General features: G+C 28.7%; 1 protein-coding gene across 2 annotated transcripts; it reads left to right on the top strand.

Moving 5' to 3' along the window:
* The first annotated feature begins 6156 nt into the window (after window positions 1-6156).
* On the top strand, window positions 6157-8461 carry LOC112707249 (uncharacterized). Of its 2 annotated transcripts, XM_025758918.3 has the most exons (6): window positions 6216-6402; window positions 6669-6766; window positions 6925-7024; window positions 7471-7653; window positions 7849-7895; window positions 8195-8461. In XM_025758918.3, exons 1-6 carry the CDS (start codon window positions 6346-6348, stop codon window positions 8202-8204), a joined length of 495 nt encoding a protein of 164 aa, XP_025614703.1. In that variant the 5' UTR covers window positions 6216-6345; the 3' UTR covers window positions 8205-8461. The 2 variants fall into 2 exon arrangements, with proteins under 2 accessions (XP_025614702.1, XP_025614703.1); XM_025758917.3 differs by lacking the exon at window positions 7849-7895 and having other exon boundaries at window positions 6157-6402.
* Window positions 8462-16934: the final 8473 nt, after the last annotated feature.

Below are 16934 nucleotides of genomic sequence, written 5' to 3' on the forward strand. Positions count from 1 at the left end.
CAACCCGCATAACACCCAGAACCTCAATCTTAGGACACGCATCCCTGACCGTCATGGCGACTTAGACCCCGCGACGGTGGTTTGGCTGGAGCTTCATCACTCGCCGCTTTTATTATCTGATTTATGCTCCTCGAATTTTGCTTTATTCGGTGTCGCCAAAGTTGCGCTCTCTATTACTTTGGTTTTACATAACTTGTAGTATTCATTCTCTTCTCTTTTTCGCGTTCTCTATTAATTTCAACGATTGGCGCAAAATACGATCACATGTCCCAGAGCTGGTTCCTAAAAGAGCGCCCCTTTCTGACCTGATTTACCTTAGGTTCGAGGTATCAACAATGCTGCTCCATGGCCACTACTCTCAGAAATGCAATCTCCATCATTCCCATCATTTGATCACTTCACCTTGTCCATTGCCATGCCCATTTTTCGTTCGTCATTGCCTATCCTTGTTCGAGACACTTCTTCCCTCTACCACGCTGGCCAGGTTCTCATTTAATTTGGGCCTAACCCGATTTTGCATGCTAAACTCTTCATACCACTGATGAATAATAAGAATACTTACATCCAATGATGTCAGGTGTTGCTCTTTCATTTGCTAGTCAAATTGTGGCCACCTGTAATCACTGCTTGCAAATCCATCAGAGTCATAGCCTACATAAATTTTTCTCTGTCTACATTATTGTTATATATACAAATTTTCGTTGTACAAACCATTATTATTTTTAAAACAATATTAGATCACTAATAAAATTTATTATTTTTAGTTAATTAGGATTTAATATTTAAATTTTAAATTTTAATAATATTAAAAATAAAATATTAGCAAAAATAACCAGCAAAGCAACACAACCACCCCATCCAGAGTACCATCAACCACCTTACCCCCTACTTTCTCCAGGTACCTCACGTGCAAACCCTTCAGTATCAAATATCAATTCTTCTTATATAAAAGTATGCATGACAATGAATAAAATAGAGTAGAATAAGGTAGAATTTAGAGCTAATTCTAATTTTAGTTTTATTTGTGGATCAAAATTTTTGTATAAATTTAATCTTATTTTATAGTTAAAAATATCTCAATTCTAATTTTACCTGTTCTTAACCCATGAATACCTGACCTTAGGACCAATTTGATACCGATGGATAAAGTGTATATTGCCGCTCCTATATAAAACACCAAACTCAATACACCCTCACCCATTTTATCAATCATCCTCACATACCACACCATAAACATATGACCAAAGTTCACGGTTCTCCATGCCCTCTTGGTCACCCTCCTCCTGGCTACATACACCCCCTCGCCACACATGATCAGCATCAGGAGGAGTTGTGTGACTGCAAGAGGAAAGTGGAAACCACAAACCTGGGATCCTGTGGGTCCTATCAGGCAGATAGAAGAACCAACATGGGGGAAACCAAGACACGAGGCAGAGTTGTTGTAACGAGCTCGGTCGGTTCCAGAATAGCGACGCATGCATGTGCGCAGCGTGGCAGCGAATTTTTCACACCGAGGTGGAGAGGGTGATAATCAAGCCTCATGCAGTGCGACGTATATGGGCTTTGCTCCCACTTGTGGGTTTAGGGCCCCACGCACATGCCGACTCAGTGCCTGACACCTGTACTAGAGAGAAGTGTGGTCATAGCTTATAGTAAATTAAAGCTATCTATCACTCATTTAGGGATGACAAAACTCCTCGAGATGCGGGGATCCCTGTGGAGACTGTCCTGAATAGGGATTTGACTGTAGAGAATTTTTTCTGTGGGGATGGGGACGGGGGACAAAATTCTCCCGAGGTAGGCACGGGGACTCGAGCGGGAATCCCCGCCCCATCCCCGCTAATCCCCGAAGTTCATAAATTTACTAAATTGTCCTTAATAGTTTATTTTTCATATATATTTTTTAGTCATTTCACATGCATATATATATATATATATATATATATATAAACCCAAAACTCCTAATCCTCATTTGCATAACTCTTCTTCAATTCAGAAATCCCTAACCTCTAATGTTGTCCATACTCCATCCAACCTCTCTGTAGCCATCCTCTTGCCGCTCTCCCTTCTCACCACATCGTCACACCTCACCGTACCATGATCATCACTGCGTCGTGCTCTCTATTTGCGGCGTTTCTTTCCGTAACTTTGTCGTCGTGTCCATTCTCCTCTCTGTTGCCACGTCTCCCACTTTGTCCACTTCTCTATCCTCTGGTTTGCCGTTGCATTCCTCCTCTGCGTCATTTTGAAAGAAGTCACCATCTTATTGTTTAGATTTTTTGTATAAAATCTTGTTATTTTTGCATAGAATGGATACTTACACCTCTATTCATATGGAAATTAATAATTAGTTAGAACTATCAGATAGATAAGGAAGGGGTCTCCATGAAAAATGGAGTCCTATGAAGAATGGAGATGGGGAGCAATATTCCCCCACAATAGAGAACGAGGGCGGGGATGAAAAAAAAATCTGAGGGCGAGAATGGAGAGCAGGGAAGCATTTCCCGCCCCGCCCTCTCCCATTGACATCCCTACACTCATTAAGTATGGTTCGTAGTGATAATAGTAATAAGAATCATTATCATGGCTGTATAGATACATGGCTTACAAAAGTTTGTTTTATTTATTTATATTTCTACTTAGGAAAAAAAAAATACGTGTGTGTGTCAAACAGTAATAAGTGAAATGAGTGATATTCATATCAAAGTGTGTTAGTGATAGGTTTTTTGTCTTCTATGCACGTGCTATATTCTTAATGAATGCTTGAAATTTATTAACTTTTTTTAACGAGAAATGTATATAAACTTGTTCAGAAATATTTTATGACTTTTCGAATTGAGGAATTATCGAAATAGAATTATAAATAATAGGTTTAAAATACAAAATAATTACCATGATTCCTGTATTTCAAGGTTTTAATATTCCAAATTTGTCATTTCTATGGTGGAGATCTATGTTTAAGGATTTCAATGTTCAAATTAGGATGTCTTAAAAGATATTAAGTTAAAGAGTATTTCTGAATATATATATATATATATATATATATATATATATATATATATATATATATATATATATATATATATATTTAAAATAATGTACATATCATTGAGTTATGATATTATGAGTTCATCATTGTATCTTATGTAATTATGAGGTCATCTATGGTCTTTTAAATTTAGTTGATCTAAAATAATGAATTGTTCTTTTTATGACATATTAAATTCAATTTTTTTTTATGAAAATAATTGTTACAATATATCGAATTATTCAATATTAAGTTGAATGATAAAAAATTATTATTCTCTTTTATACTTCTTATATTTAACGACTTTTTACAATTCGAGATAATTCTTAATCATCAGACTAAATATTTAAAATTTTAAATATGAGTAGATATGTCATATAAACGTGTACCAGTGGGATTTTTTTTTCTATGCTTAATTAAAGCTTGAAATTAATAACAAATTTTTGGTAAGAATGAATGAATATTTTTAACGAGACAGAATTCAATTAGGAAGACGGTTCTTGTTTTTTTAGCAACAAGTTAGACTGGTTTGGAATCTAGCCCAGGTTCTGGAATGAGCTTTAGATGATTAGATCCAAGAACAAAAAGGCGTTTATTAGATCCAAAGCATTCCAAAAACGGAAGGGAAAAAAAAAAGAACAGAACAGAACGTAGCAATTAGGATTTTTTTTTCCGTTATAAAAAAAATATTTTCCAAAAAAATCATCTCAATTTTAATTTTTGAGATAAAATTTTTGTTTTTGACATTTACATTAAGATTTGGTTCGGTAAAACTTTTACTTTTTCGAAAATAGCTTATAAAAGTTATTTTTTAAAAGATAACTTTTTAAAAGCTGCAGCACTTTGTGTTTGGTAAAATCAAATTAAAAATGACTTTTAATAAATATAAGTACCACAATTATGTTTGGTGAAACAATTTTTAAAAATTAAAAAAATTATAATAAATATATTTATAATGAAGAGTAATTTCTTTTTTCAAATTATTTAAAATTTGATATAATATTTTGAAATAAAATAATTTTAAAATAAAAAATTTATAATAAACATAAACATAATAAATAAACTTTTTATTTTTTAACTTTAAAATTTTATATAAATATCATAAAAATTTATTTTATCTTAAACATCATCACTAAAAATACTAAATTACTTAAATTACTATAACCTAATTTTTTTCACCAATCAAACTTGATGCTATATTATTTCGGATCATCTGTATAGGATAAATTAATTATTACTTGAAAGAAAACTAAGAGAAACAATGAACTGATAATATGATCCATGAATCAAATTTTGAAGTTCTAATTGAATCAATTAAAACTTTATTTTGATACTAACTCAAATTTTAGAGACTAATAATTTAAATATTTACATGATTTACTGTCTATACTAATATAAATAGAGTTATAATTAGTCAATAATAAAATTTGTATGAAATTCAATATTTTACCCGCCTGTATATATTGGCTCACCTGATCACAAAAAATGGGACATATATCTCAAGTAAACCACATTTATGATTATATATCTATATTTATATATGTATATATATGTTATTATAATTTTAAATAGTGTTCATGCAGTTAAGGTAGGAAAATTTTATGATTAGTTCTCATAAACCAAACCAAGTCTCCCTCTTCACGTTTCAATCAACAGAAAAAAACAAATAAACATAATAAATCTACTAAAAAAATACAAAAATAAGGCATGAAAAATAATATAAATAGATAGAAGTTCATACTTAATATGTGATAGAGATGTATTTATGTTGGAATTTATCAAGATTAGAGTGAAAATAAAAAATATATACAAATTATGTTAGAATTTGTGAATGTTAAGGTGAAAAATTAGAAATATATGAGGATTCTAATGGTAATATAATAGCAGAAAATATGTGCGGAAAAATAAATAAAATTTGGTGTTAATAATTAATAAAGATAATTTTGTATATTTATTATTATATAAGGTTATATTAAATTTTTTAAATTTCGATAAGTACAAGCCAACTTTGAAAAGCTCCTTTTTAAGTGTTTTTAAAAGTACCCATAACTTTTTAAAAGCCACAAATATAAGCACTTGGACTTTTTAATTTATCAAATGCAAAATGAAGTGCTTGTACTTTTCAAAAGAACAAGCACCTCTTCAAAAAGCTTTACAAAATCCAACCTAAATTCACTGCTTGTACTTTTCAAAAGAACAAGCACATTTTTTAAAAGTTTTACCAAACCCAACCTAAGTTCACCGCACCCCCGATAAATCATATTATTTTAGAGTGTGGCAAACTTGATGTAAACAACAATAACAATAATAATGAAGTATTGTTTTACTAGATAGAGTCGACTATATTATTAATCTCTATCATATATCATATTTATAAAGACATTGTTTGTATGTAGATCTTATTTGATTACCTCATAGATAATCTTCTTAGATTTTTCTCTGTTTTTCTCTCTTTATCCATCTTCCATCTTATTTATTCTCTTAACTAGGTGTTCTTCTTCTCATATGTCCAAACCAGTTGAGACACAATTCTACCATATTTTTAACAGGTGTTACTCCAACCCTCTCTCTTATATATACGTTTCTTATTCTATCCAATCGCATATGAACATTCATTCATCTCAACATCTTCATCTCTACTACACTTAACTTATGTTTGTGCTCTTTTTTAGCCGTCCAATACTCTGTACCATAAAGCATAGCTGATAGTCGTGCAAAAAAAATTTAGACACTTTTTTGTTACATATAAGATCAAACGCACTTAGTCATTTTGACCAACATGCTTGGATGCTATGATTTACATCATGTTCAATCTCTCCATTATATTAGAATTTTTTTTCGGTGATCGAACTTACATCTCATATATTCCGTCCTGTTGCGATTTATGTGCAAACCAAAAAAATTGTATCTCAAAAATTAAAATTGAGATATTTTCTTTAGAAATAAAATTTTTTTTATTAGACTTTGTTAGGTAAACAATAACTTTTATGAATAATATGAACAAAAAATTTTAAAATTGGTCAAATAAAATAAAAATATGCTACACTCCAAATTATTCACCTAAATTTTAATATTAAAATAACCATCCACACATCTAATAAATTGAACATTTGACGTATCAATCAATTGTTCATGTTTTTTAATATTTTGATTTTTACATATACTTTTCCTTTTTTATTTTATAAGAAAAAAATCCTAGCAATTGGCATAGCACAAAACTTTCTAGAAGCTTCGGAACCCAAGAGCAGATCGCAGGCATCAGCTTAGATCGCACATTCTCACAGTGACAGGCAAAAGAAGCTCGGCGAGGTTCTACAATGCCGCCCGTTGCTCCTCGATCCGGCGACTCCATATTCGCTAACCTCGAGCACATGGTAACTAATCTGTTAACTCCCAAAATATTATTCGTGTTAGTGTAACGGATTCTCAATTCATTCTTCTTCTTTTTTTTTCTCTTCTTCAATTTCTTGTAATGTGAAATGTTTCCTACGTTTTCTGCCTATCTTAGAATCAGGATCCGCTTTGAATTTCGTTGAATCACCGTTTTCGTTCGCCGGCGTCGTTTTCTGAATTCGCAAATTGCATTCATAATTTGCAGTTACAAGCGCTTAATTAATTGTTTACTATTTGTTTTGTGCAGAACGCGGAGCTATTTACACTGACATATGGTGCGATCGTGCGTCAATTGATTACCGATCTGGAAGAGGTTGACGAGGTTAACAAGCAGCTTGATCAAATGTGCAATTTCACATTTTCCTTTTTTCTTTCTTCTTTTTTAATTCTTAAGTAAATTTTCATTCCATATCTGAAAGAATTTGCATTACGTTGTGGTGTCTTATTCTGTCAGGATTTATTTTATTTTTATTTATTTATGTTTGGTTGACTGGGTGTTTCAGGGGATATAACATTGGGGTGCGTTTAATTGATGAGTTCTTAGCCAAATCTAACATATCAAGATGCGTTGATTTCAAAGAGACTGCTGAAGTGATTGCTAAGGTATCCTAGTGCTTGATATCTAGAATTTTGATCCTTATTCGTCCTTAAAACTAAACCTGACATCTGTAATCTTATGTCATTTACTTGATTCGCGGTAGTTTCATATTGTCACGCTTTCCCTTCAAGAATTTGATGGTTACTGGGATCATTGTTGTGTCGTTTATATTCTCTTTGTTTATTATCTGAAGTAAGTTTATTATATGAAGTCTTGAAAGGTTTGTGAAGTGGCCAAACTTAAATGTTTATATTATAACTTTGACCATTCGAAACTAACTATTAGTAGCATTTTTATTGGAATGAATTTTGTAAGTGGGGTATAACACATTGGCTTACTAAAACAATATATATCAATTGATTATATATCTAGAAAAGCATATTTACTTATTTAGTGAACAAGTTAAAGTTTTATTTTTTAAGTATCAACCTTAATAATACTTTTTATACAGGTTGGTTTCAAAATGTTCCTTGGTGTTACTGCTTCTGTGATTAACTGGGATGCTGATGGAACATCTTGTAGTATTGTGTTGGAGGACAATCCCTTGGTAGACTTCGTTGAACTTCCTGATAACTGTCAAGGGCTACACTATTGCAACATCTTAAGTGGCGTTGTTAGAGGAGCTTTAGAGATGGTGAGTCTCTATTCTTAATTTTTAACCTGAGAAACCTCCATATTCTAGCCAACTTTAGCTGGCATATGCAGTTAAAATCCATCACTGAACTGCATCTAGTTAAGTTGGGAAACAAGTAACTGACAGTAAGAAAGTTCATTCTCCTGGAGGAAAATGATGCATGACATGCAATTGATAGTTTCCTTCTTTCTTAAGATGCATTTGGCAGCTGTAGCTGGACACAAATATAGAGATAAAAAGAGGTACAATGCGCCCTTAGACACATTTTCGGTTTTACTATTTTCTGTCATTCTATAAGGCAGAAACAGATGGGGGAAATCAAATTTCCTATTGAGAAAGTTTAGAAGACCAATACTTTTATTAAAATTTGGCCAGTACTTAACCAGCAAAAGAAAAATGAGTAATCTCACACTATTAAAAATACTAATGATGGCTAATTGATGGCTACAAATCACAAAATTTGCTGACTCCCTAGCACTCATCTTTTCTATTTATCAAATGTATTTATGTACTGTATAAATGATCAAATTTATAATTTCAGGTTTCAATGAAGACTGAGGTGACATGGGTCCGAGATATGCTCCGTGGAGATGAAGTGTATGAGTTGAATGTAAAACTTATCAAGCAAGTTCCAGAAGAGTATCCATACAAAGATGACGAGTAACATCTGAATTTTTTTTTAATACAATTTGATTCTTTTGTTATTTCAAGTTTCGGTTTTTTTTTTTCTTTTGGTGTATGCATGAGGAAACTTTATACACATTGTAATAAAAGTTTGAAGCATCGTAAGAGTGTTCTGATTTTACCATCCACAAGTTACACCAGTAAATTGCTCTGAGTATCTAAAGTTCCGTTTGGTTGATGTATAGAATGAGACATAGACACAAAGACATAGATACTAAAGACATAGACATAAAATATTTGTGTCTATGTATTATGTTTGGTAAAAATAATGAACAAGACACAGATATTTAAAAAAGTTTGAATTGCCCTTCATTTAACCACAAGATTTACCAACACCGCTACACACCCATCACCTCAAAGGCTACATGTCATAACCATTAAATTTTTATTTCTTTCCGTATTTTTTTTTCTTTTAATATCATCTCAAATTATCATTTAAATATTAAATATATAAATTTTTTTAGAAAAAATAGAAAATCAAAGTCTGAAATTTATCAAAGATTAATTAAATTCAAATAAATAAAAAATTAAATGTATAATTTTTTTTAAGAAAACAGAAAAATAAATTTGGTTGTAGATTTTAAAGGAGGAAGTAAAAAAAAAAAAGAAATATTTGAGGAGATAAGAGGATAAATTTTGAAAATTTACAAATTGAATAAGGGTAAAAGAGTAAAAAAGTAGTGTCTCACAAGTTGTGTCTCAGTGTCTCATTAAATTGGAAGTACACTAAATTAGTGTCTCCGTGTCCATCTGTGTCTTCCTGTGTCTATCAAAAATTTGTGTCTCATCAAACCAAACAGCAGATATGTGTCACCGTGTCCATGTCTTATTGAGACATGGACATCAACCAAACACTACCTAAGATCACGAGATAATCTTTTGACTAGATTTTCGTTATAATGTGTGTTGGGATTTCAAAAACAAAAATGATTATTGAGCAACCGGGACAAACTATCTGATGCTAAAATCTTACATAGTTGCATCCATCACCCGTTCCAACCGTCAGTAGAAGTGTTGAACCATGAATCGACAACAAATCCAGTTGATCCATTTCAAAAACCATCTAGTTCAAGAATCGGTTGACAACTAGAAAACTGGTCGAGAACCATGAATCGACAACAAATCCGGGTCAATATAAAAAGCATCTAGTTCAAGAATCGGTTGATAAATGGATAACTGGTTGATAGGAGCGGAGCTAGGTTGGTCAATATAAAAAAGCATCTAGTTCAAGAATCGGTTGATAAATGGATAACTGGTTGACATGGACGGAGCTAGATTAAATTTTAGGTAGAGGCCAAATAAAAATGTACAGTTAACAAAGAATAAAATAAAAAATTTTAAAGGAGGCCAACTAAAATTTATATATAACTTGTAAGAAAAACTTGATGATTAGGAGAGGCAATTGCACTCCTGTTGCTGGTTGAGAACATGCGAATTTGAACAATTCGAACCGAACTGGTTTTTAAGTTAGGACAAAAACTTCGTTTTGTATTCCAAAAAATAAAAAATAAACAAAAGAATGACGAAAAGAAAATCCTAAATCATTAAATCATCCATTCTTTTATTCCAGCTGCAGGTTTCATGTTTCATTGCTTCCACCCAACTGCCGCAAGTCCCACTCATTGTCATCTCCTTTCCACCGTCATCATTGGGGCTGGCGCCTTCTGGTCAGCATTGAGACTCTTTCTAGTCACTGTCATTGCCTTAGTTCCGGTTGGTCCTCTCTTTGATCCCTTGTGTTGCTCATTGTTGCTTATTGTTGCTGTCGTATTGTTGAATTTTTCCGCTATTGAATTTTTCACTTGTTGATCGTTACATTAATACATGAATAAAAAAGCAATGGGCTCAAGAAAATAACAAAAATATTATTGGTACACTAAAATAGTCAGCTCATTCGTCTACGGTTAGCGATAAATTTTTAAATGAAACTCAGATTTATGATAAATTAGTCTTTGACTCTTTGGCCTGTTAGGCTAGGGAATACTGTGAACAACCAAAAATAAAAATTAGTCATTACAATGTATTTGTGTATAAATATATATGTAATTTAATTTATTTTTAATTTATATTTATATTTTAATATATATTTTATACTGATAGCTAATTTTAATAGTTGATTTTAGTATAAACTTAGCATAATTGAAAAACTAAAAATGGTAAAAGCACACAATTTCTATGTTAAGAAATTATATTTTAAGTGTTGGAACTAATAATGTACTTCAGATCAAAATTGGTCACTCGCATGCATAGATTTGAGGAATTCAGACCCCCAAAGCAAGGGTAATTAATATTTTCAACAGTGTTGTATTTTTCATTAGTCTTTTTAAGATTCAGAATATATTTATATTTTTATATGTTTATGTATAATTTTATATATTATTTTATTATAAATCAATTATTATAATAGCCATAACAATTCCATGACTTGTTCGATTTACAAAACCTTAGCTGTAACATGTAGTTTTAAATTGTTTTGATTGGTTATGGCATAACTGTTTTCCAAACAGGATTTGGATCTATAATTTTAAAGTAAAAAATTAATTATTATATATTTATATATAAATACATATATTATTTAATAAAAATATTATATGTATATTAAAAATTAGTTATTAAATTAATTATTAAGTATTTGTGTATAAATACATAAATTATTTAACTTATTTTTAATATATATTTTATATTCTAAAATATATTTTATATGAATAATTAATTTAATTATTAATTTTTTGTGTATGTATAACATAGTTAATAATTTAATTTTTTTTAATGTGTATTTTATATTTAAACATGTATTTAATATAGATGGTTGTGACTAATATTTTATATATACAAATTACTATTGTTTTAAATTTGCGATGTGTAGTTTAGTTTTCTATACGCATGAATTTTTGACATATTTTTAGTCCAAAAATGCTATGTATTTATAAAAAATTAATCACTAACACTTTGTTTGGATGTTGGAAAGAAAATGAAAAGAAAGAAAATGGAAGAAAAAAAATAAAAGAAAAAGTTGAATTATTTGTATGTTTTTTGGATGAATAGAAAATAGATGAAAAGAAAATAGAGATAAAATTTTCCTTTGTTTGGATAAAAAAAAAGTGAAAAGAAAGAAAATCATAATTATATAAAATTATATTAATACCCTTATCATAAAATAAAGTATAAATATTTTTATTTATTCATATTTTATTATATTTTATAAATATTATAAAATATTATAATTTTATATATTTGATTTAAATTATTTATCTAATACATATAATGTTTAAATATAAATTTTTATTATAATAATATATTAAAACTAAATTTATATTAATATTTATCAATAATAATATAACTAAGAGTAATATTAGAAATACAAAACTATAACACTTTTTATCTTGTTTTTTTGCTTGTGATGGAAAGAAAATTTTTTTAGTAGACCCACACAAAAAAAAATTTTCTTCTTATTTTTTTTTTTGATAACCAAACAAAGAAAATATCATTTTTCATCCATTTTCTTTTCATTTATTTTTCATCAAATCAAACATAGTGTAAATCTATTATTATGTATTTGTATCTAAATATATATATTATTTAATTAATTTTTAATATATATTTTATATAAATAACTGATTTTTATGTAAACCTTATATCACTGTATTAACTTTTATTTGAGCACAAATTTCTCATTCTATTGTTGTTTTCAACAAGACCAATGTAAAAAATGGATAATGTAGGTGAAATAAGTTCCAGTTGTGTTAAAAAGAATAATAAAAATTACTAAAAAAATTGTAAATTTAAAATTTAAACAATATACATCTAAAATCCATATTAATGTTATGTTTTTGGTATTTATTGATGAATATTCGTAAAGCATTTTTATTTTTATCCACAACCATTGCCGTCTAACTCTAACCTGGGTTTCCCGCCTCGGCCCACTGCCACCAGTTGGCCGCTTGAAGATGCAACAAAGCCATCACTTCAATCAGGTAGTCGTCAGTAGTCACTAGTCACCTCACTCTTCGAGATGGACCACCACTTCACTACCCACCACCAATTTCATTGCATTGTGTCTGGCAAGATTTCAAGCTCAGTTACCGCGCCAGTCATGTGCATTGCCAAATTACCTGTGATCTTTGTAATTCAATTTTTTTATTAAATATATCATAAAATCACTTCTATTCAAAATTTAGATTAATATAAAAAAATATATAAATAATTATATCTGTAACATATTTTTTATATAATAATATTTTTATTTTATATAATTTTTTTATAGATTTTTTTTATTTTGTATTATGCTAATATTTTTTCTTTAGTATTCAACAAAAATTAAATTATAAATGTTTTAGTTATAAAAATTTTGTTAATATATCATAAAATTATTTATTCTAAAACTTAAGCCGATTATATTTCTAATAAAGTAGTAGTTCACTTTCATTGCATTTAGCGATACTTTTAGTTCATATACTTACGGTTTAAAAGTTTATTAAATTATAACTATGTTATTAAAATTAATTATTAGTATAGATCAATACATATTGAAATATAAAATATACATTAAAAATAAATTGAATTACATATATATTTATATAAAATATAGGGTTAACTACCAATTCAGTATCCGAAAGATTTAGTCGTTGACAAAAATATCAATAAAATATGTTATCGACAAAATACCTCTCGAATGATTTGAAAATATGACAAAAAGAATCAATAAACATTTTTTTTTGTAAGTAACAAACAAACTTTATATTTAGCAAACTCTTATCCATTATATCTAAATTTTTGTGGTAACATTTGAATAAATATTTAGAAGGTGCACAAAAAAATCGAGACAAAATATAATCTCTAAATTTTTTTTCAAAAAAATATAGTTATTCATAATAATTTTTTTTAAAAAAATTCATTTGACAAAAAATACCAAATTTTAAGGATAAAAATATCTTATTTTTTAATAATGATTACAAAAATTTACATCAAAATTTGATTTCTAAAATAATTTTTTAAAATATATTTAATATTTAATTTTTTATCGTAGTTTTTAATTTTTTAGAGATTTATTTATCATTAACATCTTTTAAAATTCTTTTTGTCAGTTCTACAAATTTTTTAATACTATTTTAGTAGTTTAATTTAAAAATATATAATAATTAATTTTAGTTATTAATTTTAATGTATAAATAACATTTTTTATTACATTATTATACGTAACTACTTGCAGTTGCATCTCAGCATCCTCCTGAAGAATGCATGATCTCAAATTAATTAATCACCTATAACTTATATTTGCTCGCCATTTGTTCATTTTGCATTTTCATTTTTATCATAAAAAACAACAGTCACTATTATTCTTCTTCACTTTTGTTTGTTGTTTTCTAAGAATATTTGATTTATGAAAAGAAAATATCACAATTATTCTTTTTCTTTTTGGATAAACAAAATTGAAGTTTTTGAATCTTAAATAAATTTGTGATGGGCATAAAATTTATAAAAAAAAATACTATATACATACTAAAATTAGTTCTTAAATAAGTTATTATTATTATTTATGTATAAAAATATGTATTATTTTATATATTTTTAATTTATATTTTATATTTAATAATATATATTTTATACAGATAATTAATATAAAATTATTTTTTGTCCACATAATATTACTGAAAATTTATTTTAGTATTTAAATTTAGTTTGCTTTAAATATTGATATATCAAATTAAAATATGATGTGATAAAGTATCACATTAATATTTAATCTGTCATATCAAATTTAATTGAATAAAAGAAAATAGACCATTTGAAAGTTTTACTTATTCAAGTTAAAAATTATTAGCGATTAAAACCAAAAAACAAATAACTTTTTATGAATAAAAAAATTATTTAAACCAAGCTTTAATTATAAAATGATTGATAAAATAAATTTAGAAATATGAAAAAATAAATTTAACTAACTTATGTTCTACGACACATTTTAAAAATATAATAATAAATCTTTTTTAATATTTTTAATATTTTTAATATATTCAAAATGTAAAAAAATTAATTTTTATAAAATATTTTTTTATAATATATTTACCTATGTCTTTAGGAGATAATTAGAAAAACAAAAAAAAATGATGATGCGAAATTGTTACATCAAGATATAACAGATGATGGATTGATTGATGAATTATTAATGTGAATTATTAGGAAGCTGAAATACATTGCTATAATGCTATTCACTGACAGGAACTTTTTGTTGCCGACCATGTCAAAGCAAAATCATGATTCTGAGGAATGCCGCCGTCGTGGCACCATTCAAGCGATGAAATCCACGGGGGCCTCTTCCATACTCCATAGTCCATAGGGCTTTCCAAATTTGGAGGCAAAAATATGACTTTAATAACGGTTAGCTGGAACTGGAAGAAAAATATAAATTGAATTCAGTCAATAAGGTTTGCGTATGCACTTTGTAAGATTTTAGAATATTTGTATCTTTTATAATATTTTATATTTTATCTTTAATAATAATATAAGTTGTGAATGAGTTATAGTTCAAATGACATAGTCTTTTATACTCAACTAATTAAGAGGTTGCGGGTTCGAGTCTTCCTATTTTTAATAATATATATATATATAAAAGACAATGCTGATTAATTATAAGTTAAGAAAAAAAATAAGTGTAATATTAATTATATTAATTAATTTTTTGGTAAAGACAATGCTGATTATACATATCTTTTTAGAGTAATAAGATAAGTATATTTTTGAGAATTTTTGGATGGTGTTTTAGACAAAATTAATACTCAAGATTATGATTAAATGAGAAAATTACGTTATTAGTTAACGTACATGTTACGTTACTAGTTAACGGGGTATGTTATTAAGTTTAATAAAGTCATAAAATTACGAAATCGTCAAATTATAGCATTAAACACATACATTAGAGATAGTAAATGTCTAAGCCGTTACCTCATAAAGTACAAATATAAGGAAAAAACAGAAACTTGGCAGGTAGCTTCTTCTCAATATACTATCACCTAAAATACTACTGACTTAAGCATTAGAGTGTTTTGCAGGTTGTCCTCACGGCCTTGTTCCAACATTGTCAGGATCTCTGAATCTCATTAGCTCGTCACCTCAGCAAAATATACGAGTATTTAGTATTGTCTGTGGGGATCTTACGCTGTTGGTTCTATGGCTAATCACAAAATACAATTAGTAATCAACCCAAATACTCCTTTCAAGGAACAACAAAATCAAGATGATAGACATGAAACTGATATCACCCCACTTACCAATTAGGAACTACAAGTTTTTTCAGGATCTGAAAATCGTGAGGTTCAGAACACTGGAGTTCGTCATTTCACTGGTTTGCTGGAAGGTGATTTTAAGAGATTCTTGACTTTCAAGGGTGTGAAGTTTATGGAGAAAATTCATTAGACTGCCTTGGAATATATGCGAGATGAAGAAGTTTTGAAGGTGGTTTCGACTAAAAGAAAAAATCCAGCTTCATCATCTAATGAGGCCGAAAGTTCGGGACAATCCTCAACCCCAAAATCATCAACACCACAAGTTGAAAAGGAAGACAATAGATGTAATTTTAAAGGACTCAACAACTTACAATATGATTGAAAAGGAAGATAATAATGACTTGTGAGTATTTATACCAACAAATTCTGTGATGAAGTCCTGATATCTGAAGATCGTGTAGCCACTATTCGAGGAGATCAGGTAGCTGCTGTTTATACTAACAAAGTTATGTGATGAAATCTTGACATCTGAAGGTTGTGTAGTCACTATTCGAAGAGATCGGATAGCTGTTGTTATACCAACAAAGTTATGTAATAAAGTTCTGACATCTGAAGGTCGTATAACTACTATACGAGGAGATCGGGTAGCTGTTGTTTATACCAACAAAATTATGTGATGAATTTCTAACATCTGAAGGTCGTGTAGTCACTACTCGAAAAAATCAAGTAGATGCTTTAAAGTGCAATAAAATAAGTTTGACCTTAAAGGATAAAGCCAAAGATTCCATTAGAGTATTTTTAGTGGATTTGGACTCGTCGAGACCAAAATCCAATAAAAATTTGGAGAACCTAGTTTGATATTGCTACTTAGGAATTCCGATCATTGTATGAATCTTGACCTTATTGATGAAATAAGGTTAGCAACCAATTTAGCTTAACAAACTTTAAAACAACGGATTATAAAGAGATATAACACTAAAGTAAGTCTAAAAAACTTTCAATTCGGAAACCTAATATTAACACAGGGTGACGTTAGTACTTCGAGAACTCAAGGAATGCTGGCCAGAATTGGAAGGGACCTTTTAGGGCGGAAAAGAAAAATCTCAGGAAAGGGACATACAAGTTAAAGAATCTTGATGATACTGAAGTCCCAAAAATGTAAAATGTTGTTCATCTCAAAAAATACTACTCTTAAGAAGTATCGATGAAAGAATAAAGTATATTCTTTTTTTATTAATTTAGATTTTTAACAAAGCCCCGAATTCTCATTATGTTTTCAATTATAATTCTCATTAAGTTATATTTGAATTTAGCATTTGATTTCATAACAACTTTATAATGCTAATTTATTTAAATGCTTTAATGTCATTATTTCAA

Source organism: Arachis hypogaea, chromosome 8 (assembly GCF_003086295.3).
Source record: "Arachis hypogaea cultivar Tifrunner chromosome 8, arahy.Tifrunner.gnm2.J5K5, whole genome shotgun sequence".
NCBI classification, from domain to species: Eukaryota; Viridiplantae; Streptophyta; class Magnoliopsida; order Fabales; family Fabaceae; genus Arachis; species Arachis hypogaea.

Coding starts and splice junctions, on each gene's coding strand:
- LOC112707249 (XM_025758917.3), top strand. CDS start 6,346: ATGCCGCCCGTTGCTCCTCGATCCGGCGACTCCATATTCGCTAACCTC. Junction 6,767..6,924: donor AACAAGCAGCTTGATCAAAT/GTGCAATTTCAC, acceptor TGGGTGTTTCAG/GGGATATAACATTGGGGTGC. Junction 7,654..8,194: donor TTAGAGGAGCTTTAGAGATG/GTGAGTCTCTAT, acceptor TTATAATTTCAG/GTTTCAATGAAGACTGAGGT.